Raw genomic sequence first — 23,647 nt, 5'->3', positions numbered from 1 at the left:
TCCTCCATGAAAATACATATGTGTTACAGAAACATACCACTAACATCTTATCAAAGCCCAATAGCAATGTTTTATCGAAGAACTGATCTAAATTAGTTTGATTTTATTTTCATTTTGTATTAAGGTATAAATCCCTATAGAGTTAGCACTCACTGTGTAAAGTAGGACTGTCTTTTTTTTTTTTTAATCTGTAAATTCCTTCTTCAAGCTTTCTAAGTTTCAAAAGAGTATATACTTCCTAATTATAGTCATTATGGTTTTGGTGAAAAAATCTTAGTTGTACCTACTCTTTTTTTTTAAATCATTTTATTTTTTTATTTTTTATTATTCTATTTATTTTTAACATCTTTTTTTATTGAGTTATAGCCATTTTACAAGGTTATGTGAAGTTCCAGTGTAGAGCATAATTTTTCAGTTATACATGAACATACATACATTCATTGTCACATTCTCTTTTGCTGTGAGCTACCACAAGATCCTGTATATATTACCCTGTGCTACACAGTACAATCTTGTTTATCTATTCTACATTTTGAAATCCCAGTCTGTCCCTGTCCCCCTGGCAACCACAAGTTTGTATTCTATGTCTATGAGTCTGTTTCTGTTTTGTATTTATGTTTTGTGGGTTTTTTTAGATTCCGCATATGAGCGATCTCATATGGTATTTTTCTTTCTCTTTCTGGCTTACTTCACTTAGAATGACATTCTCCAGGAACATCCATGTTGCTGCAAATGGTGTTTATTGTCAGTTTTTATGCCTGAATAGTATTCCACTGTATAAATATACCACATCTTTTTTATCCAGTCATCTATTGATGGACATTTAGGCTGTTTCCATGTCTTGGCTATTGTAAATAGTGCTGCTATGAACATTGGGTGCAGGTGTCATTTTGAAGTAGGGTTCCTTCTGGATATATGCCTAGGAGCGGGATTCCTGGGTCATTGTATCTACCCTTTCTTAATTTCCAGATTTTTCCCTTGTTCTAATTTTGCTATTGCATTTCCAGATTAGAAAGATCATATTTTTCTCATTTAATTTTGGATTAATTTTAAAGGCTCAGCATTGCTCTAATTACTTTGGGATAAAAGTACTGGAAAATAAAGAATTCTATAAAAAAAATCAGATATCCTGGTAATGGCATGAAATCCTTTATCAACCTCCTTAATCAGTTTTTAGGCAAACTTAAAAGAGATACGTTGTATGTTGAAATTTTTAAAAGTCAAAGATCTAAGGTTGATATACTAGAGCCAGGCATAAAGTTCACAAAGGCACAGGGTTTCCCACAGAAATATCTTGTTTTGAGTTCTCCATAAAAGAATAAATTGATAAATCTGAGAAGCTCAGATGAAATATAAGTTACAAGGAGAAATACATGATCTCAAAAGTTATTTAGCTCTTCATCATAAAGGCCTTAGTAGAATAAAATGAACATCTTCAACAGTACTCCAAAACAAAATCTAAGAGATTCCAGAGAGCTAAGGAAATGGGCTTTTGGCATTATTCTTATTTATCCAAAGCTATAGCAGATATATCTGCCCCAGTTGAAGATTTTGGTTGTTTTCACGAGGCACTTAGGCATTCAACAACATTGCCACTATAAAAGAGGGAGTACCCTAGCAGACACCCTTCACAGGGAAACAGCCGTTAAAAATGACACTGTATTTTAGCTGTCATTAGGGACATACTAGGAAAGCAACTACAGATTAAAAGAATAAGAAGGCTTTATCACAGTCTCTAAATGTAGTCCCAGGCCTGTATATCTATCTTATCCATGCTGAATAGCTGAAAGTCCACTTTCACCCTAGAATAAGTGACAATACTTTAATGAATGAAAGACAGAACAACAATAACAATGTTTCAGATGCAGCATTTCTCCTGAAATCCCTTTAAAACATGCTGAAAATGTTTTAAAACCAATTTTGGTGAACTCATAAACAGAATCATGCAAGTCATAAGAATAATCACTCATAACTAAATTGTTCATGCAAGCTTCAGCCCATGATAACCCCCTGCTTTGAGGTTACCTCAACTCCCATCTGGGACACATATAACTCAGCAGTTAATTATGTATTGTTTGTAGGGGCTTTATAATATCTTTTGTCTTCTACCTAGTTAGACTCTAAATCCTCAAAAGCAGGGCCCAGAATTTCTCTTTCTTTTTTCCTATCCCTACTACCTAGCACACAGCCAATGCCTAATAAATGCTTGTCAGTTGATCTGTGATTATCTTTAGGAGTCCTTTGTCAGTGCCAGGAACTAAGCCACTTCAAATAAACTCCCATTTCCACCAAAGGTTTTAAATCAGAAAACATGATCTTGTAAGTAAGACTGTTAACAGACACTAGCATAGACATCTGACCATTAACAATAACTTATAAGTCATCCCAGGTTGGTATTTAAAGGAAGTTCAAAACAAATTCCATATTTTCAAGATCAAAGATGTTTGAAACAAAGCATAAACTGGAATTTTCAACATATTTCCTAGTTATCTCAAGTAAAAGTGCAAAGGGTGGAGGAGGGGAGAGTTAGAAGTCAAACTGTACTTTAGCAGGGACAGTAAAACTGCTGCTAAAAGACAAAACTGCTGTTTATTCCTAGCCACTGTCTGTTGGACCTATACTAGCATCCAACCAACCCCTCAAAGTACCTAAAGTTCTACCAAAAATGTTGAGAAACTTCTCCACCTTCATTTGCCAAGAAAGGTAGGGACATTTTGCAAATTGAAGCTGCCAAGTTGAAACATATGTTTGAGCTCCAGCTTTGCTAGATCTAAACCAAGAAATCTTAGATAGAAGTAAAATATAGTTCTTTATATTATTTCCAAAAAAGTTTCTCCCTTGAGGACCACCATCTGAAAAAAAAATTATTTATAAGTTAAAGCACTAACCAGAAAATGCCCTGAAGCTAATGTTTAAAAATCCATTTTTATTCTATTCAAATATTACTAAACATGTTGACTACAATTTTAAAATAAAAGGAATTTTATTATAGCTAATTCTAAAGCCAATCAAAAGGTTAGAAAATGATAGCATCTATTAACTGCATAACAAGTAAATTAATCTACATATCTTTGTAAGAAAATAAAAAATCTAGAATCTCAAGAATAGGAGAAAACTAACCACTAATATCTTTCTTACCAAACATAGCAGATCAAAATGTACTAAACATACTTATTTTTAAAAATTCTAATAAAATGCTCAACAGAGCAAGAGCAAGTTTCAATATACCATATCTGAAATACACTAAAGTAGTTACAGATCACTTTTCATCTAATAAACTCTTATCTCTATTTTAATTACTTCACAGCTTTCAAATGAGCCAAACTCATAGCTGCTTGTTAAATTCACACACACACACACACACAGAGTTAAATCTGGCATAAAAGAAATGGCTCTAGATTAATACCTCTGAGCACCAACTGGCCATTTCAGTAATGGTCTCTATGGCTAGAAGCATTTATGGAAATTCTCAGTATTCTATGATGGTTTTCCTCAAGCTATTAGTTCTAAACAAAGAGAGACATTAGCCTTCCCAAAAAAGAATGTCTTCCCAAGGTGCCACCCAAGAACAATGTTCTAAATGATCATGGAAACTTTCATGAAATCATCTATTTAGATATTCTACAGGCTTTCAATGATGTCAGATTAAACACCTATCAGAATAAATCAAGTTACCAAAAAATCAGAAGCAAAACAGGACTAACACAACTGCAGATAAAAATCATAGGGAAGAGTCTACATCTCAAAAGGCAAGCTAAAATGTAATAAGATGTTCACATCTTAAGTTACAGGGCTATGTAGACAGAACAGGGTAACAATACTTCCAGAGCAAGATATCTATATAAATTCTAAATATTTTGAGGAAATGTTTTCACAAACAAACAGAAGAGATCTGTTATAGCTTCTGTGTTATTTATAGCAAAACTTTAAGCCTCAATTGAGTTTCTTGATCTACTGTACCAATTCAAATACAGAGAGATATGTATTTGCAACCATCCGTAAAACCATCTCACTCAAGAGGCATTTTCCCATAATACGACTTTAGTAGAGGTCCTATTATGAGGCACAATCACCACATATTTCCTAAGTGGGTCATATTACCTAGAATACCCTATGAGGACAAACTGTTCTCTCTGAAACAGGAGTGGAGAACAGAAGTATTTTCCTTGGAAAGGGAAGATATTTTCACGGTAGCAAATATCTATGTGCCTTCCTAAAATATTTTCTATCTTGAGTGGCAGGTTCCACAAAAAATCAAAATCAACAAAACCCCTCCCAGAAAAACCATCTATTTGAATTGGCATTTAACTTTTTCTTCTTAATCTAATACAAGGTGCATAGGCTGCTACAAAAATCAAAAATGTTAATTACTAATTCAGTGAATGTGTGTTCAACGCAAGACACTGTATCAGATACAAAGATGAGCAAGTTACAGTCTCTCTCCACATGGAATATATACAATCTAGAAAGGGAGGACATTACACTATGAGGTAGTGTGGGTTAAAATTCATATGAGTGACACAGTGAATAGATAGGAATTTAGAAGAGATATCACTTTAGATAATCAGAAAAGACTTTGTGAAAAACAAATTTTAGCTAACCCTGAAGGCGGTATGAAGATGTTCTGGTTTGGGAATCAGAAAATCTAGATCCTCATCCAGACTTTGTCATTTAATCAGCTTGGTGGAATATGTAACTTGGAGGGACTTAGCTTCCTTATCCATTAAATAAAGATACTAGACTAGATTTTCTAAGGTCCCTTCCAGCTTTATTATCTATGAAAATGTATGGATAGGGTTACATTTATTGCTTTTCAAAAAAATCTTTAAGTTCACTTAAAAAGCTTTTACTTCAAAAGCTAACAATAAAATCAACATGATAATCCTTCCCCAGAGGCAACAAGTCAGTTTGACGTGTATCTTTCCAGAACTTTTCCAATGTATTTATATATATGATTGTGTTATTTTTAAGACAAATGATATCATACTGGAAATACAATTTTTTAATTTGCTTTATTTTACTTAATGTGTCTTGGAAATCTCTCCACGTACACACATAGAGTTCCGTATCATACTTTTTACCTGCTGCAAGGTATGGATATATTATCATTTATTTAGTCTTTCCCCTTTTGATAGGAATTCAGGTTACTTTTAATTTGGGGTTATTATAAACATTTTTGTTATTCTTATTCATACCTCTCTGTGCATCAGAAGTTCAAAGGGGGGGGGGGAGCAGTAAAGAATTTGAGCCAAAAGCATAAAAGGTAGAGAATTAAGAGGAAGATGAAGAAGTTCAAATCCAATGTTCTTATTTTCAGCAAAGGAGGAAATGAGAGTCACAATAATATACTGGAAGTATCTTTAGACTAGGAGTTGAAAGATATGGGTCCTAGCCCTTGGTTCACAAACTAGATCTGACAGTAAAAAGTGGGACTGGATATGAAATCTCAGAATTTTTCCAGACTAGAAGAGAGCTTAAAGATTACCCAATTATACCACCAGATTTTAGAGAAACTAAAGTCTTATCCATAAACTAGAATGTGATTTTGATGACCCCCTAAATTTAAGTTTTTGCCCCACATGCTGCTGAAAGGATTAAAAAAAAAAAGGTTTGAATAGTCACTGTGATAAATGCTATACAGAGGCAATAAGAAGTGAGAATAATTGATCCATAAAGTTACATTTAAAAGATAGCATACGTTTCTAGTAGACCCAGTCAACATAGCTCTGATTTCCAGCAATTCTTACCAACTCTGCGAAGGGAAAAAAATTAAGTGGAGGTGTCCCAAAATTAGGGATGGGCTTGGCAGACTATCAAAGCAATGAGGACATTAATGAAAAGCCACTTTGATTTGTCCAAATGGTAAGGAAGACAGATCCCAATATACTGACCTACTTCCTCTTCAGATTGTTTATAGACAAAGGTTTTAAATAAGCTAACCTGTCCTTTCTTGGAGTTTTGTGTAATAGCAGTGTGCATTTTCCTCCTGGTATGGCACCCTTCATCTAGTGATTACTGGCACCTATTAAATGACTGATTAGATACAGCAATATAATGCAGTTACAACCACAAAACCCGATTTTTCTGAAGCCTGAGCAAATTTAAAATTGTCACAGAAAACAAACAAACAAAAAATGTGACCAGGATTTAGTATAAAAATATTTAGAGATTAACTTGTTACATTCCATTAGAAGTCAATGGTAGGTATTTTTCCAAAGGGACTTAATATTCAGTAGTACTTAAATCTCAGAATTCATATCCATATTTGTATGTGTATATGTATACAGATCTAAGGAATATGTTTATATTATTTATACACACAAAGACACATATGTTCCTTAGGGAAAATTCTAGTTTTATAGAAATATTTACTATTAATCATTACAAAATAAGTACTTATTACAAAATAGCCTTTATCACAGCTATAGTACCCTGTGCTGTAATAATTTTTAAGTATGTTACAAAGTTCAAGTTTGAATGACGTGAGGTTCTAATCATTTTTCCAGTTGCTCTTTCATTTTATATGTATGTGTGTGTGGTAGGGGGGTTATATACATACATATTTATGTATTTATATCAAGGAAAATGCTTTGGAGACAGCAGGATAGTATTTAGGTTTTTAATATGCCTATAATGATTGAACTTAAAAAACTCACAGAACTGTAAAACTTTTCATGTAGGGAGGAAATCAGAGATCATTTAGGTCCCCTTCTTTTTTAACAGGTGAGGAAAGAAAGACCTCCAAGAAGTTAGATAACTTATATAACATCCACAACCTACCAGTAGTAGAAATGAAAAGAAAATATTATCTTGTAACTTCTGGTACAATTTTCGTATCAATGCATTCATCACATATCCCCAAAAAAGTCATCTGTGTTGGATTTTAGGTATGCTTTTTGACAATTTAGCTCTGAAACTGTATGTAGTATTAAAATCTACTTCTCTCTATTGACTTTCCCCAAAATAACATGAAAATGAGGAAATCATTTGTACTTATGAGTTCATAAAGTTTCAGCTTTCTTCATTTATAAGATATGAATATAAGCAGTATGTCATGTGTTTGTCCCAGGGCTGAATTAATTATTTTCCAAGCAAACTTGTCTTCAAAAACTGGTTAGCAGGGAGAAGGTAGAGCTCAGTGGTAGAGTGCATGCTTAGCATGCATGAGGTCCTGAGTTCATTCCACAGTACCTCCACTTAAAAATAAATAAATAATCCAAATTACCTCCCCACAAAAAACATAAAAATCTAAAAAAAAAAAAAACCCCACAAAACAAACAAACAAAAAATAACTAGTTAGCAAGTAACCATATTAGGAAATTCTATTCTTATTACTCCTCCTTTAGACCTGTGGTTTTTCACTTCTAACACTCATGGGACTTTCAATTGGCATTATTCACTAGAATACACAGAAAAAGATGAGCATAGACAAAATAATTATCCTCTTCTCTGCAACAGCTAAAGCACATCAAAGAGTCTGAACCTCTTCATTTTTAAAAGTAAATAAATGCAAGATACTAAAGAAGTCTCTTATGTAATAAAAAGATATCTTACTAAGTATTAAAAGATACTTTTAATGTATCTTTTGCCATGCTTTAATTGCCAAAATTTGTATCAAAATAGGAATTTCTTTAAATGTAGAAGGTGCTAATTTAAGAAAAAGTATTTGAATTGCAGTTATTATTATTAAACCAATATTTATCAGCACACTTACACTGCAGTTACTATCTGCCGCAAAAGAATTTAGCAAAATAGCTGTCTTAAAAATCTAATGGAATTCTGCTGCTGTATAATTATTATGAACAGCAGTGTAAAAGGTACAGTCAGCTTTATCAATCAAACACACCCCTTAAAGCTTATATAAAATAAATTTTTGTATACCTCATCTTCTAAAATATATCAAGAAAATCTATTATTTAAACTATTCTCTTTTTTTAAATCACGAATTCAGTTTGAGAGGAAGTGTTTTCTTAAACAAGTTACAGCTGCACTGAGATACACAGTGCAATCACTTGAATAAAAAGCTACTACTACACCTTCACTATAATACTCAGCATGTCAATTATTTGAAGTCTGACTTATTTATTTCTAGACAGAATTTTAGGCTCTGAGTTTCAAGTTATAATATTTCTTGGTTGTTTTTAAGGCCTAATGATCTCATCTCTTCCCAGGTATCAGTATAAAATTGATTTAAACTCTAGGAATTAGATAGCTGAAGTTCTGAGAACACTTGGTTTCTAGAGTGCAGTCCTTGTCTGAGTCACCTTGCTGCCTGGGTCAGGGAGTAGAAAGCTTAGCCTTAATGAGCTATTTCTGACAAAGGTCAATATAGAAACTGTGAATCTATCTAGACACTACTGCAATGACTTCACTGCGTAGGCTGCATTTTAGATGTGTAATTTTATCCTGGCTATGCTTCCTCTATTAGCTATAAATTTTATCTCCGAAACCCACCCATTACTTCATCTCTATCTCATGTAACATTCAATTCTAACTCTAACAGGTGCCTATCTCTGCACTCTGACAGCTATTTTTAGCTCGTCTACACTTTTCAGCATTCCTACCCCTATAAAAATACAGTTAAAATATTCATTTACTTGCATACAACAATAAATGCATCAATTATATGTCTCTCTGACAAATGATGATATTACTCTGCATACTGTTTGGTAATGTTAGTGTCTATATTTATCTGGTTCTATAGCTCCATAAACAGTCAAATTCTGTTAAATATGTGTCCTGTACTTTTTAATGCATAGCTACTTTTTTAGTGATCTGTAGTTACCCTCAATAACTCAGTACTATAACTGGACCCCTACTGTCTAAGAAAGTACAAAGAGTAAAATTAACTTTTTCAGGCTTTAACATGAATTTTAAAAATAAGGGTGTGAGTTTTCCATCTTTAGACTAAAAAGAGGAAACAGCCATCATTTTTATTTGCCTTGTCAGAAAACTAGATCAGTAGCTATTTCCTGATCTCTGGACAATGTTGTTTCTCCTTCCCTCCATAGCTACACTTTTAAAATTTTGCTGTTTAAGGCCTAACAAATACAATCAAGTTATATATTGGATTCCTTAAGTAAAACTGATACAATTACTATATTCTTTTAATATATGGCCTTAATTTTGTTCAATTTCATTGTTAATTAGAGGCTCTTAAAAATCTTTAAATATTCCTTTTTTATATGCTACAGAACTCAACCCTTCCTAATTATCAAGTACTCAAATCACATTAGGCAGCAGCACCATATAATATATTAGAAACTTATCTGTGGCTAATTATATGTCTTAAGTAGTTGTAAGGTATTAAGTCATTTGTGCAGTGCCATCAGACAATTATGAAGTTACCACTTTTTAAGTGCCGGGCTGTAAGGTCAGTGGATTTTTTAGGACTTTAGCCCCAGACAATGGTGACTAGTATGCTGAATGGATGATCACAAAGTTGGTGAGCAATTAAGTCATTTTAGTGGGCGTGAAGTGGTATCTTGTAGTTCGGAGTTGCAGTTCCCTAATGATTACTGATACTGAGCATCTTTTTATGTGCTTATTGACTATTTGTATAACCTATTCAAATCTTTTGCCTGTTTTTATATTGGTTTGTCTTTTTATTGTCTAGTTGTAAGAGTTATATATTCTGGATATAAGTCTCTCATTAGATACATGTTTTACAAGTATTTTCTCCCATTCTGTGCCCTCACTTTCTTGATGGTGTCTTTTGAAGCACAAATGTTTAAAATTTTGATAAAGTCCAAAGCACCTATTTTTTCTTGTGTTGTTTGTGCATCTGGTGTCATACATAAGAAACTATTACCTAGGCCAAAGTCACAAAGATTTACTCTCATGTTTTCTTCTAAGAATTTTACAGTTTTAGCTATTAAATTCAGGTTTGTGATCCATTTTAAGTTCATTTTGTATATGGTGTGAGATAGAGATCTAACTTCATTATTTTGCATGTAGGTATCCAGTCATGTCAGCACCATTTGTTGAAAAGACATTAAATTGTCTTGGTACCCTTGCTGAAAATTAATTGACTGCAAATGTGAGGGATTACCTCTGGAATCTATTCCATTGATTGATAAGTCTACAGGTCAATACTACCCTGTCTTGCTTATGTAGCTTTGTAGTAAGTTTTGAAATTGGTAAATATGAGTATTGGTAAATATTGGTAAATACGTTCTTTGCAAGAGTGTTTTGGCTATCCAGGTACTCTGCATTTCCATAGAAATTTTAGGATTAGTTGTCAATTTCTGTTTAAAAAAAAAAAGCTGGGATTTTTGACAGGGCTTGCACTGAACCTACGGACCAATATGGAGGGTACTACAATATTGTCTTCCAACCCATAAACACAGGATCTCTCTCCATCTATTTAGGTCTTCTTTTAATTTCCTTAAACAGTGCTTTGTAGTTTTCAGTGTGCAAATCTTCCACCTCCCTTGTTAAGTTTATTTCTAGGTATTTTTAAGATGCTATTGGTAATGGAATTGTTTTCTTAAACTTGTTTTCACATTGTTATGCTGTATTTCAGATTGCTATATTATATAGAAACATAACTCACTTTTGTTTGTCAAGCCTGAACCTTGCCACTTTGCTAAATTTGTTTATGAGCTCTAACAGTTTATTCTGTGTATTCCTTAGGATTTTCTATACATAAGACAAGACTACGATATCTGCAAATAGAAATGGTTTTACTTCTTCCTTTCCAATCTGAATGCCTTTTATTTCTTTCTCTTGCCTAAATGCCCTGGCTAGACCCTCCAGTATAATATTGAGTAGAAACCCTGAGAGCCATGCCTGTCTTAGTCCTGATCTTAAGGGAAAGCATTTAGTCTTTCACCACTAAGTATAATGTTAGTTGTGGGTTTTCCATAAATGCCCTTTATCAGACTAAGGAAGTTACTATAAGGTATTTTCATAATGAAATTTATATCTTAGTAATAGTCAAGGCTAAGGAAAACTTTCAACTAAACTTTCCAGAATTACTGGACCCAATCCAAAACTGCAGACTTTTGATCCAGCTGCAGTTTTTCAAACCTACAATAAAGGTTTAGTTTCCCTAACTCCATAACTTGGTTTTAATGCAAGCAAGTATCTTTTAAGTACTCTTAGTTGAGGTAAGAGTGTAAATGAAAGTTCTGCCAAACCAATCTTGCAATATGTTTTTCCTCCTTACAAAACAAATGTATCTTTTTTCTAGAATGTGTACACTGTACACAAAGATGTATGTTCTTTTTAAACACATGTCACACAAGCACCCAAAATATGCAGCTAAAACTGTTAAGATGTGCTTTTCCTGCCAAGGAATCCTAAATACTAAATAGTCAAATGATGTACTAGGAAAACAATTGTTAAACCCAGGGTCACAAAGATTTACTCTTATGTCTTGTTCTAAGATCAGGTAGAGCAAAACAATCACTCTGTTAAAATGTCCATGTCAAATGAGGACATGTAGATAGTCTAAAAAAAAATACTGCATACATTATCATGTCCAAAGCAGTGGGATAAATATAACTAATACATCAAAAATTCTAACCACTGAGGATATAAGCTCAGTGGTAGAGTGCTTGCCTAGCCTGCACAGGGTTCAACCCTCAGTACGTCCTTTAAAAAACAAATAAATGAATAAACCTAATTACTCCCCCCCCAAAAAATTCTAACACAAAAAGGTGAAATTATTTATGATATACTAGTCTCCAAGCATATACAAATCTTTATCTTGAAATATGCTTAAAAGATCTCACAAGTAGAGCATGAATTCCATCAGGTAAACTGTTCCTCTTTACAAAATTACCTGTCTTTGTCTTAGTGTGCTATATAATACCTTAATGAACAGAAAGAATCAATTAGCCTCTTTAAAAAAAGTTAATTAATTCTCTTCTTATGAGTAGGGTAAAGTCCTGAATGGTAAAAATCCTTTAATGTGTTCCCAGTTACCAAGTTTTTTCACATAATTTATTTACATTTTAAGAATTCATTAAGTTTCCCATTTACCTCCTATGAAATTGTTTTACTGTAATAAGATGTCTGTTGTTCAACAGACTCTAACATCATTATATGTGTCATTTTTCACTTAAGTCATTCAAATTCAATAAATAACATATATTTTGATTACAGAAATACTCAATAGCACATATAATCATTTTTTCACTCAATGAACTTTTACTGAATGACTGCTATATACTAAGGGTAAATAAAACAAAGTCCCTGCCTTCCTGAAACTTACATTCTAGTAAAAGTTGTCAAATAACTCAAATAAATAATTCACAGATAAATATTAAAGTGACAGAAAAGGCAGTGGGATAGACAGTGCCTGGGGGCAATTACTGTTCTCTAAGGAAATTATCCGAAAACTAAGGACTAAACAATGATGAAGGACTAGCCCAGGGAATTTCCAAGCAGAAGAAACAGCAAGTACAAAAGCCCTAAGATGGAAATAAACACAGTGTATTTAAGGAAAAGAAAGAGACAGTGCCAGCTGGACCTTAGGAGATGAGGGATAGAGTGGCAGGACTTTGTAGGCCATAGATTTTACCTAGTTGCAATGGGAAGCCAGTGGAAAACTGTAAACAGAAATGGCATGATCTGATATATCCTTCAAGATTATTCTTGTTGCTATGTAAAGAATGAAATCTAAAGAGAAATGAAAAGTAGAAATTAACAAAAAATAATATTTCTTTATGGTGTTTCTTAGTCCTCTCTCTCTCTCTTTCTGTTCCCAATTCCATCAACTGAATTCTGGTTCTTTATCCTTCTCCCACCTGGGCTACTTCAAAAATATTCAAACTAGTCTCCCTGCTTCCACAGCCAGAGTGAGTGAGTGAGTGAGAGAGAGAGAGAGACAGAGAGAGAGAGAGAGAGAGAGAGTGTGTGTGTGTGTATGCTTTGATCATACCCATTTCTTTGCTTCAAAAGCCTCAAAATCTCAAAAGCCTCAAAAACTCGCTACTACCAACCAAATAAAATCCAAATTCCTTGACATTTAATAACATTACACAGTCTAATCCCAAACCACCTTTCTGGCCTCATTTCCCACTGCTAATCTGATAGACTCCACTCTCCATTCTGTAGGGTCCTCTCACTCTTTCCTGGACAGAGCTTATGATGCCACCCTTCCTGATTCCATGGCTCTACTTACACTGAGCCCTTTCTTTAGTTTTTTCCTTAGATTCAGAGTCTCTCTTTTCTTCATGGCTCAGCTTATATTCTCCTTGACTATCCAGGCAGCAGCTTTTTGACTATGACCACAGCATTTTACATCATGACCCAGTATATACAAGTTTCACAGTTCTACACTTAACATTACTTCAAGCAATGCACCTTGGTATCTTCTATTCCATTCTACTTCTTTTTCAAATGACTCACTAAAATAATCCCATAGACTACTAAAGAGTTTCAACCTTCAGTTTGAAAAATACTTTCAATGAAACTTTCTTTTTCTTTTTCAATATTTTTTTTAATTGAAGTATAGTCAGTTTACAATGTTGTGTCAATTTCTGGTGTACAGCATAATGCTAGAGTCATACATAAACATACATATATTTGTTTTCATATTCTTTTTCACCATAAGTAACTACAAGATATTAACTACAAGAACTATTGAATATAGTTCCCTGTACTATACAGTATGAACTTGTTGTTTATCTATTTTATATACAGTGGTTAGTATCTGCAAATCTCAAACTCCCAATTTATCCCTTCCCACCCTCTTCCCCTCTATAAGTTTGTTTTCTATGTGAGTCTGTTTCTGCTTTGTAAATAAGTTCACTTGTCTTTTTTTTTTCTTTTGTAGATTCTACATGTAAGTGATATCATAATATTTTTCTTTCTCTTTCCGGCTTACTTCACTTAGAATGACAATCTTCAGGTCCATCCATGTTGCTGCAAATGGCATTATTTTGTTATTTTGTATGGCTGAGTAGTATTCCACTGTATAAATACACCACAACTTTATTCAGTCATCTGTCAATGAACATTAAGGTTGTTTACATGTCTTGGCTATTGTAAATAGTGCTGCTGTGATCATTGGGGTGCATGTATCTTCTTGAATTAAGGTTACCTCTGGATGTATGCCCAGGAATGGGATTGCTGGATCATATGGTAAGTCTATTTTTAGTATTCTGAAGAGTCTCTATAATGTTTTCCATAATGGCTACACCAAACTACAATCCCACCAACAGCACAGGAGGGTTCCCTTTTCTCCACACCCTATCCAGTATTTATCATTTGTGGACTTTTGAATGATGGCCATTCTGACTCATGTGAGCTGATACCTCATTACAGTTTTGATTTGCATTTCTCTGATAATTAGTGATATTGAGCATTTTTTTCATGTGCCATTTGTATGTCTTCATTGGAGAATTGCTTGTTTAGGTCTTCTGCCCATTTTTGGATTGGGTTGTTTGTTTTTTACTATTAAGTTGTATGAGCTGTTTACATATTAATGTATCTTTCTAAATATTCACTGGGAATTTAACTAGATATTGGTATTGAAAGATGAAACTTATAACTACCAAACTATAATGGCCTTAACCTTAATGATAGGGTAAGGGCAGTATCTTATACTTCATTTTATCTACCACGATGCCAAGCACAGTATTTATTAATAAGAAAGATTGATATTAAACATAGCTGTCATATGTATGATCAGATAGGATCATGAAGGACTGTTTGGTGTTCCTATCATCTTGTTTCAAATTGTAGTTATCATGATCAGAATGGCTAGTTTTCAGTAACACTTCCATCTACACTTTCTGCCTTCCTACTTTACAGGATTAAATAATGATCTTGCATAGTAGGGGAACACAGTAAGTACTCTCTAAATGCTTCTTTTCATCTTTTCTTCAGAAGTGTGAGAAACTCTCTATATGGAGACACCTACTACCATTCATTGGACATGCTTCTCTCTTATCATAAATACTCAGGTACTTCTGCTCTGCCTAGGAAGTCACTGTAAGGTCCAGTGTCCTCATTTGGTCCTTCTAGCTTTGCCAAAGTTGGGATAAGAGTAAGCCTTTTGTTTCAGTGGAATGACAGCTATTAAGGTTGAATGGCCTCTCCTGCTGTCAGCACTAGGTTCTTGACCATTAAAGCCCTATTAAAGTTGTTAACTCTTTTGAAAACATCTTCAGTAATTCGAATTAAGAAAATGAAAAAACAATGAAGTGATCTAAAATTTGTACTAAATGGTTTTCTTCCCTGGCAAAGTACTCAACTTTTAAGATAAGCCAATGGGGGCGATGTAAATTCTTAATTCTCAAATCTCAAAGACTCAAAGGTAAGATTAATTTTCCCATGAGATGATTCATATAGGCTCCTGAGAAATGCAGATCATTTAAAGGTATTCTGCTTCTCTTTATTTCTACCTCCTGAGCCTGTTAAGACCTGTTGTAGGTCTAGGGTGACAGGGTGTGCACACAAGTACCATCTAGACCAGGTTCAGTATAACCATCAGGGTTTTAGGTAGAATAAAGAATTTTTTTCACTTCTATCCAAAAAAGAATCTGAATTTCTTTATCAGTTCTGAAACAACCTAAAACTTCCTAATGGGCTATAGGCATCGTGGGGTAATTGTGGGCCACAGCAAATTACTCTGGGCTCACCAGACCCTCTGAAATCTGAAAGAACGAACCTCCATTTGTTGGCTATTGTCTCCTCATGGCCAGACCTAGGGCTTCAACAATCTTACGGCTTTGTTGAAGATAGCCATCTGGAATTACTCTGTCATTCACTAATAATTTAAAATCATCTACCCTAATTCTCACTGCACTGCCCCAGTAAAAAAAAAAAAAACAAAACACTAACTTAGAGCAGCTTTATATACAAGGCTTTAGAACTAAGCTAAAAACAAAAAACAACAACCAAAAAAAACTTTTGACGTGAATATGTTATATGTAGATGGCAAAATTTCAAAAATATGAATTGTTTCAGGAATATCTTTTCAGAATGAAAACAAAATCAAATCATCCATTTGTCAGTGAATTACTTTCCTCACATAAGCTCATACTCAAATGCAAATGAATAGTAAAGCCAAAATTCTATTTATTTTAAAGGATGCCAAATTTAGGTTAACTTTTTTTTTAATACGCCAAATAAAAATGGTGCCTTGCGAAAAAGGACTGTTAAATAGAGCTGAGTCGGGGCTTAAAAACTGTAATAATAATATAGACTTAAATTTTTAAAATATTCCTCTGCTGCCTTCTTGCTATCTGGCTAAAACACCTCACCCTCCCTTTAAATCATCCTGTGTCTACCAATATTTTTGCTTTTTGTTAGATCGTAAGCCAGTAACTTTTCAGAAGTGGAGTACAGGTCACTAAATTGGATTCTTCTTTAGCACTCATCTTCTGACACATTCCACTAAATTAGAGATTTATTTATATTGATAAATACTCTTTTTGAAAACAAATACATCTTGGAAAGGATAATTCTACACTATCTTTCAACTAAACCTTAAGGAAGTGGAGAGGGGGAAGAATAGGAGAGAAGAAGTGAAAAAGAAGAGAGTATTTGAGAAATAAAGACATCTAGGATTATCAGAAGAGGATGAATGAACCATGCCTTAAGAGAGAGAGGGTAGGACACCAGCCAGAAAGTCTTAGACCTAAGTAAATAAAATGGGAACAAAAAGCCTTCACGAGAGACACTGGAGATCACGTACAACCAGGCAATAAAAGCCATGCATGTTACATCAGTGCCACAGTCAAATACTAGATAAAACAACTAACATGGCATATCAAAGTAATACTATGGGTGATAAGGTTATCACCAAATCATAATTGATATGCAGAACGCATTAAACAAAGTTTACTCAAAGATTTATAAAGTTCCATTCCAAATAGTTTACTAAAGAGTCTCTTTACTATAGTGTTAAAGGTTTTTGCAAGATTTCCATTGAGAGTCTCCCAAAAACCACATTCAGGTGGGTGAAATAATTATAAAAGCCACATACTTATCAGTATTTAAAACATACGTCCCAAAATACTCTCTGTGCTGTAAAGGTCAATATAAGGTTTTATTTTTAGAATCCTCAAAGCTGTCATTTCTTAGTCTTTTTGCCATGTTTAAACTAGCCAGATACTTCCTTTAATATACCAGGAATGTAAGGTAGGAAAGAGTCTTTGCAATAAAAGATTTTTCGGCCAAACTGCTTTGCCACAAACTAGCAAAACGTTTTTGACTTGACCACTGAACGTTGCTCCAGTTTTATCCTTCACTCAATAGTAAAACCATCATCTACTATACATACATCAAATGCTAGACACTGAGGATATAAAACTGAACAAAACACAGTCCCTGCCTTTAAGGTAGTCATAATCATTTGGCAGAAAGAGACATATGAAGAGATAAGTATACTACTACCTGATTAAGTTTTACAATCAGAGATATGAACAGAGCATTGTGCAAATAAAGTGGTAAAAGCCACTAAGTCAGCTTGAGGACTATGCTAAACCTGTTCAAGAGGACTTGACATTTAAACTCATCTGTAATGAGGCAGTTAAGTTCATCAATCTGTAAGGTCCCTTCTATTTAAGACAGGGCAGGACAAAAAGTTGAAGGTCATGGAGATCTTGTTTGTCAAAAATGGTTATTCTATCAGCTGTTCTACCTCTGGGTTTTTATCTGAAGAACATGAAAACACTAATTTGAAAAGATATATGTACGCTTATAATTCATGGCAGCATTAGCTACAACAGCAAAGATATGGAAATAACCTAAGTGTGTATTGATGGATGAATGGATAACAATGATGTAATACATACATAAACTGGAATACTACTCAGTCATAAAAAGGATGAAATTCTGTCATTTATGACAACATGAATGGACCCTGAAAGTATTATGCTAAGTGAAATAAGCCAGACAGAGAAAGACAAATACATATGATTTCACTTACATATGGAATCTAAAAAACCAACACAAACAAAATAAAATGAAAACAAACTCACAGATACAGAGAATAGTAGTTACCAGAGGGAAAGGAGATTGTGGGGCAGGGTGAAATGGATGAAGGGGGTCAACTGTATGGTGATCACTTTACAGTGTATACAGATGTCGAATTACAGTGCTGTACACCTGAAATTTATATTATTTAAAAAAATGGTTGGTGTAGACAATTTCAGTTTGTTGGTTATTAAGTTAACCTCTGTACCAAAAACAGAATATTTTACTCATACAAGCCTCATCTTCTCTCCCAAATTTATCCTCTTCCCATATTGCTTTTCTTGGTAAATGGTAGTACCACCTAAAACTTAACTTTCCATAGCCAACTCATCACCAATTTCTATTGATTCTATTCCATACTACTACTTTATTCTATCTACTTCTATCTCCACTGGTTACTATCATCTCTTACCCTGGAGGCTTCCAATGGCCTCCAAAAGAGCTTTCTTTTCTCTGAAATCCCTTCTGCCAATCAACCAGTTCTTCACACTGTAGCCAAAGTTATCTTTCCAAAACACAAATCTGATCCTATGACAACCCACCTTAAAATCATTCAACTGCTCCTTACTGTTCTCGGAAAGTGTTCAAACTCTTCAGCATAATTGTTAACATCTGGCCTGGCTTGCCTCATGCTACAATCTTTCATACTCATATTGAACCTCTGGCAGTTCCCTCAATAAACAGTGCTCACTATCCTCTGGAAAGCCTTCCAGGATTCCCTCAAGAGAGAATCAGGTGACCCTCCAAAATGATCTTTCAGCACCCTCCGTGTCTCCATCACCATACTTAGCACACTACACAGTATTTTAATTACCTGTCTGTCTCCCCCAGAAGCTATAAATTCCTATCCTACACATTCTTGTATTTCCTATGAAAGCATTAAGCCTGCTTGGCACTGACATATAGCTGGTGCTACATAAATGTCTGTTGAATGCATGAATAAAAGAATGAATGAACAAACTGCAAAGAAAGAGAAATTCAATGTCCTACAATTTGTCACAATACTTATTAGCTAACATTACAGAAACCTAATCCTTGAGCAAGACCGTATTTTAAGTCATGAGCTATCACAATTAACCTGTTTTTAGAGACAGAAATAAAAGAAGGCTCAACATAAACTCAAAACTCAAATGCACTTAAAATGTATTTATGTCTTCCAGTTTAGAGAGCATAAGCATATGTAAAAAAAAAGTTATAACTACATACGCTCTATTATATTATTTTCACAGTTCAATAGTTGAGTTTTCTTTTTAACGTATACGAAAGCTGCACCTCATCACTGACTCACCGATTCTTTTCCAGCTCATTGTGTGTAGACCTAAAAGGAGGAGGGGAAGAAAAAAAAAAGAGCATTAGCCATGTTTTGTTGCTAAGGCTATAGAAAGCAGAAATAGTTTAGGTACTGCTATACTAAACCCAGTGAATTTATTTAACAATGCAATATACAGTCTGACTTCTATAATCTCATTCATCAAGAAGAAATAGTCTACATTCATTAAGACTGCTCATTTAGATACAGTGTTTTCAGTTAACTATTTAATATTTTGAAATTGAGATTTCATTGTTATTTTTAATAAAATTAATACTAGTATGTATTAGTAGTCTTGCCTACTTCTAGTATCCTACATTTTATTGATTTGTTGACATCATATCAAAAATTTTAATTCAAACATAATCCCATTTTTTGTTTAAAAAGAAAAAGAAGGGTGTATACACTTCTGTGTCCTCTTCCATCTGCACTTACCCAGTTCTCAACATAGGGAGAAAAAAGTTTTGGCCAGCATAGATGCTGAAACAGGCTTGCTTTATTATTGCTAAGTGGTACAGAAAATTCAAGCCTTACTGCCTTGTGTGTGAAACATAAACCAAAAAAAAGTTATACAAGGGAAAAAATAACATACACAGAAGAAGATATATGAATAAAATAAAAAAACACATTTTTAAAAGACTGGAAGGATACACCTCTAAATGTCAACAAAAGTTGTTCTTTTTGTGACTTTTTTTTGTTTTGCTTATCAGTATTTGTTATAATACCATCTATTGAACAAGCTGAGTGCCTGCTAAAGGTCAACATACATTACCTCGATCTTATCCCCCAAACAACCCTTGTTTTATAAATAAGAATACTGAGGCTTAGAGAGGTCAAAAGGCATGCTCTTCTCCCAAGAACATAAGTTGCAGCAATGATTTAAGCCCAGGTTTTTCTTATTCCAAATCCCAAATTCTTAACCACTTGGTGACAAGCAATACTGAAGAGAGGTTAAAGTTACAAACTTTAAAGCCAGACAGCCTGGGCTCAAATATTGTGTGGTCTTTTAAAATTCCCTTCATTTCTCTGTGCTCAGTTTCTTCATCTATGAAATAGGAAAAATAATAACATTACTTGCCTCATATGATTGTTATGAGGAATAAACAAGTTTACACTGAACAGCAAAATAGAACAAACTCTAAAGTTAGCTACTATTTAGACATGTGTTATACTAAGTTCTCTTGAATAAACATGTTATTTCTACAACAGTTTAGCATTAGCAATCATGGAATTTTACACAGGAAAATTTAAGTTCCTGTCATCAGAACTAAAATTTTAATCATTTAATATATTCTGGTTAATGTAAAATGCTTTCAGAATATTACATTACTGATTACCTTATCTTATTTACCATTCCAATGGATATTTAATTATCAAATTTCTAAACTTTAACAATAATATTTTTGTCAGTGTCATAATTTGTGGAAATTTTACCCACTCTCTTATTTCAAGAGCCAAAAGGCTTCTTTGAGTTACTGTCACCTGTCTACCTTAGCAGTTTCATAAGATCCATGTGACACAGGATAAAAAGACTGATGTTCATTTTCAAGAAATTATCTTAATAAGAGAGTCTCTTTCAAAGGAGGTTTAAGGAAAAAAGCTTACAACGCTTTAAGAATTCAGCCAAATTAATGGCAAGGATTTGAATGCCTCAGATGGAAGAAACTATAAAAACACAGGACTTTTAGTCTAATGGAGATTCAGAGTTCAAAACTCAGTAAGTAAATTATAACCAAGTATCTTTCACCATATAAGTACTTACAAAAAGGCTTAAGTTCTTTTTTGTTTGACTAAAATGTCAAAGTAAATAAAAAAGTCAGAAGAGGGAAAAGCATATTTTGAAGAGATTTAAAGCAAAAAATACTGCTCCAAATTTGAATGGGTAATGAATAATAAACTTCCCCACCCACTCTTAGTAAGTTTTGGTTTAACTGCCTTCATCTAAGTAGAAAACTCAGAACAAGTGAAAAAATAATAATGTAAACAAGTTCATTCTGTATAGCACAGGGAACTATATTCAATATCTTGCAGTAACAAGGTGAAAAAGACTATGAAAACAAATATATGTATGTTCATGTATGATTGAAGCATTATGCTGTACACCAGAAATAGACACAACATTGTAAACTGACTATACTTCAATTAAAAATACATTTAAAAAATAAATAATGAAATACTAGAGTAAGTAATAGATGGAAATAACCTGTTTAGAGAGAAGTAGACTATTTGCCATACACTCACTCTAAACAGTCTGGCATCCTATATACGGCATTAAATGCAAAAGATATATAGCTAAAGATAAAAGCCAAACTGTTGAATTCCAGTATTATATTATCAAAGTTAGCACCAAAAGAACATAATCTGAACCACTGCTGTGATCAACATTAAAACAGCAGGTTCTTCCCACCTCTCTCAGATTTTTCTTTATTTACCTTCTTTCTAAAAAAAATACAAAATGATAGGAAAGAATATGAAATTTTCCACCAAACCAGAAAATGCATGCCATATATAGTTACACCACTAGTAAAATTTTAACAAGATTTACAAATACCAAGAAACAAAAATGATTATGTATGTACTAATCTTTATCATATTGCCATATTCTTCCAATTAAAAAAAATTCATTGGTAGTGTTTACTCCTATTTTGATGACTTTTTTGCCTGTAATATTAAGTCAACAAATACAGGGTATCTTCAGCGTTCAAGACTGTCTTAGACTGCAAGGAGTCAAAGTCAGTCTGGTAAATTAAGATATATATGAAAGTAATTATAAATCAAAGCAAAGTAAATATGCAAAGGTACAAAGTGTTGTGGGAGTTCAATGGAGGCAGAGTTTACTTACAAATGGGACTATCAGAAAATGAGTCTTTAGAAAAGAGGGCATTAGGTCTGGGGCTTACATGATGAGTACACTTGCTACTACCAGAGACTAGACCTGGGAGGGAGAGGACATTCCAAGTGGAAAAGATAGCATAGGCAAACAAGCAGAGCTGTGAAGTCCAAAGCAAAACTATAGAACAACAATGGAAAAAAAGCCCTGCGTTTAAATATTAGCCCTGTCACATTAGCTGTGTAACTTTGGACAAATAATTTAACCTTTTTAATTAACAGTTTTCTCATTTGTAAAATCGGAATAATACTGCATGCCTTGGCTAGGTTACTGTGATAATTAGAGAATAATGCAAAAGCATTAGCACACACTAAGTATTCAGTAAACGTTAGCCATCAAAAATATTCTTACTATTTTTAACAAGGCTAAAAATATAGTACCCAAAACAATGTTAAATATATTACATGGGGCAACAAATTGAGAGGTTCTCAATAATACCTGGAACTAACCTGGAAACAAACAACCATAATGATTAAAACAGAGGAAGAGATAGGTGTTTTGATCATTTAATCAGCTGTAAGGATGTATAAATTTTAAGGTATGACACAGAGAAAGACGCTTAACTGTGCACAAAGAAAATAATGATCCAAATAGTTCTGGCCAATAGAGTAACTGAATGCATCACATCCTAGCACATTCAGAAACTATCTCTTTGTTTCTCTGAGCCTATGTGTCCAACCAAGCGCTTCCAATAATATGCCATTGAAATATTCCATTATGATAAATTCACTATCAGGTTGAGATGTTCTGAATAATTCATCTGGTCAGCATACTTTTCTTCTCCAAACAAAAATGTACCATCAGCAAACACTAATGAATGTCTTCCTTTCACACACCCTTATTCTGAATGTTTAACAACTTACAAGGACAGAGATAAAGACATTCTATCATTTTATCATCAAGTCACAGGTAATCTTTTTCACAAACAACAAACCTTTAAAAGACAAGCTAACACATTCCCTATTTGAATGCAAGTCATTATCTCAACCAGATCTGTGGCTTTTTATTGACTACAGCACTGCTCTAATATATAAACTTTTAATTCTTTAGGGTGCAGTTTGGTGGCACTCAATGAAATGAAGCATAGAATTGAAACTACACAAAATGGTAACATTTGGCTCAAGAGTAATGCCACCAAGGAAGTAAAATAAAAGCTCCCATTCCCACAATTAATATTCTCTTTCAACAAAAGAAAAGATCTCTGTCTTTGTTGAATTAATAAGCCAACCCCTAATTTGTTAACATTTTCGTTTCACTTCCTAATCCTAAAGTGCCTAATGGATGTTGTCTTCCACACAATGAAAAGAACACATCCTATGAAGCTAAATGAATATTTCCTAACTACATCCTAAAGCTTATACTTCATATACACACACTCAAAGGGCAAGAAAAAGAGCTTCAGCTACATTAGAGCAGGGGTCTCCAAAGTATATACCTGAAGGGGGTTGAAATAGAATTAGAATAGTAAAACTTCTATTTATGTTTATTCTTCTTCTTAAACTTTATTCTGT

The 23,647-nt window shown here is 33.6% G+C and overlaps 1 protein-coding gene across 2 annotated transcripts in view; it reads right to left on the bottom strand.

Moving 5' to 3' along the window:
* Positions 1 to 23,647, bottom strand: part of MXI1 (MAX interactor 1, dimerization protein) — a 76,563-nt gene that overhangs the window by 17,951 nt on the left and 34,965 nt on the right. For both annotated transcript variants that reach the window (XM_006200215.4, XM_006200212.4), the window contains exon 3: positions 19,226 to 19,255. In XM_006200215.4, coding sequence (XP_006200277.2) covers positions 19,226 to 19,255 — 30 coding nt within the window. The remainder of the gene's footprint in view (positions 1 to 19,225; positions 19,256 to 23,647) is intronic.

The sequence above is a fragment of the Vicugna pacos genome, chromosome 11 (genome assembly GCF_048564905.1).
Source record: "Vicugna pacos chromosome 11, VicPac4, whole genome shotgun sequence".
NCBI lineage: Eukaryota > Metazoa > Chordata > Mammalia > Artiodactyla > Camelidae > Vicugna > Vicugna pacos.
The sequence above is the reverse complement of the archived record's forward strand: the minus strand, read 5'-3'. Positions and strand labels throughout refer to the sequence as shown.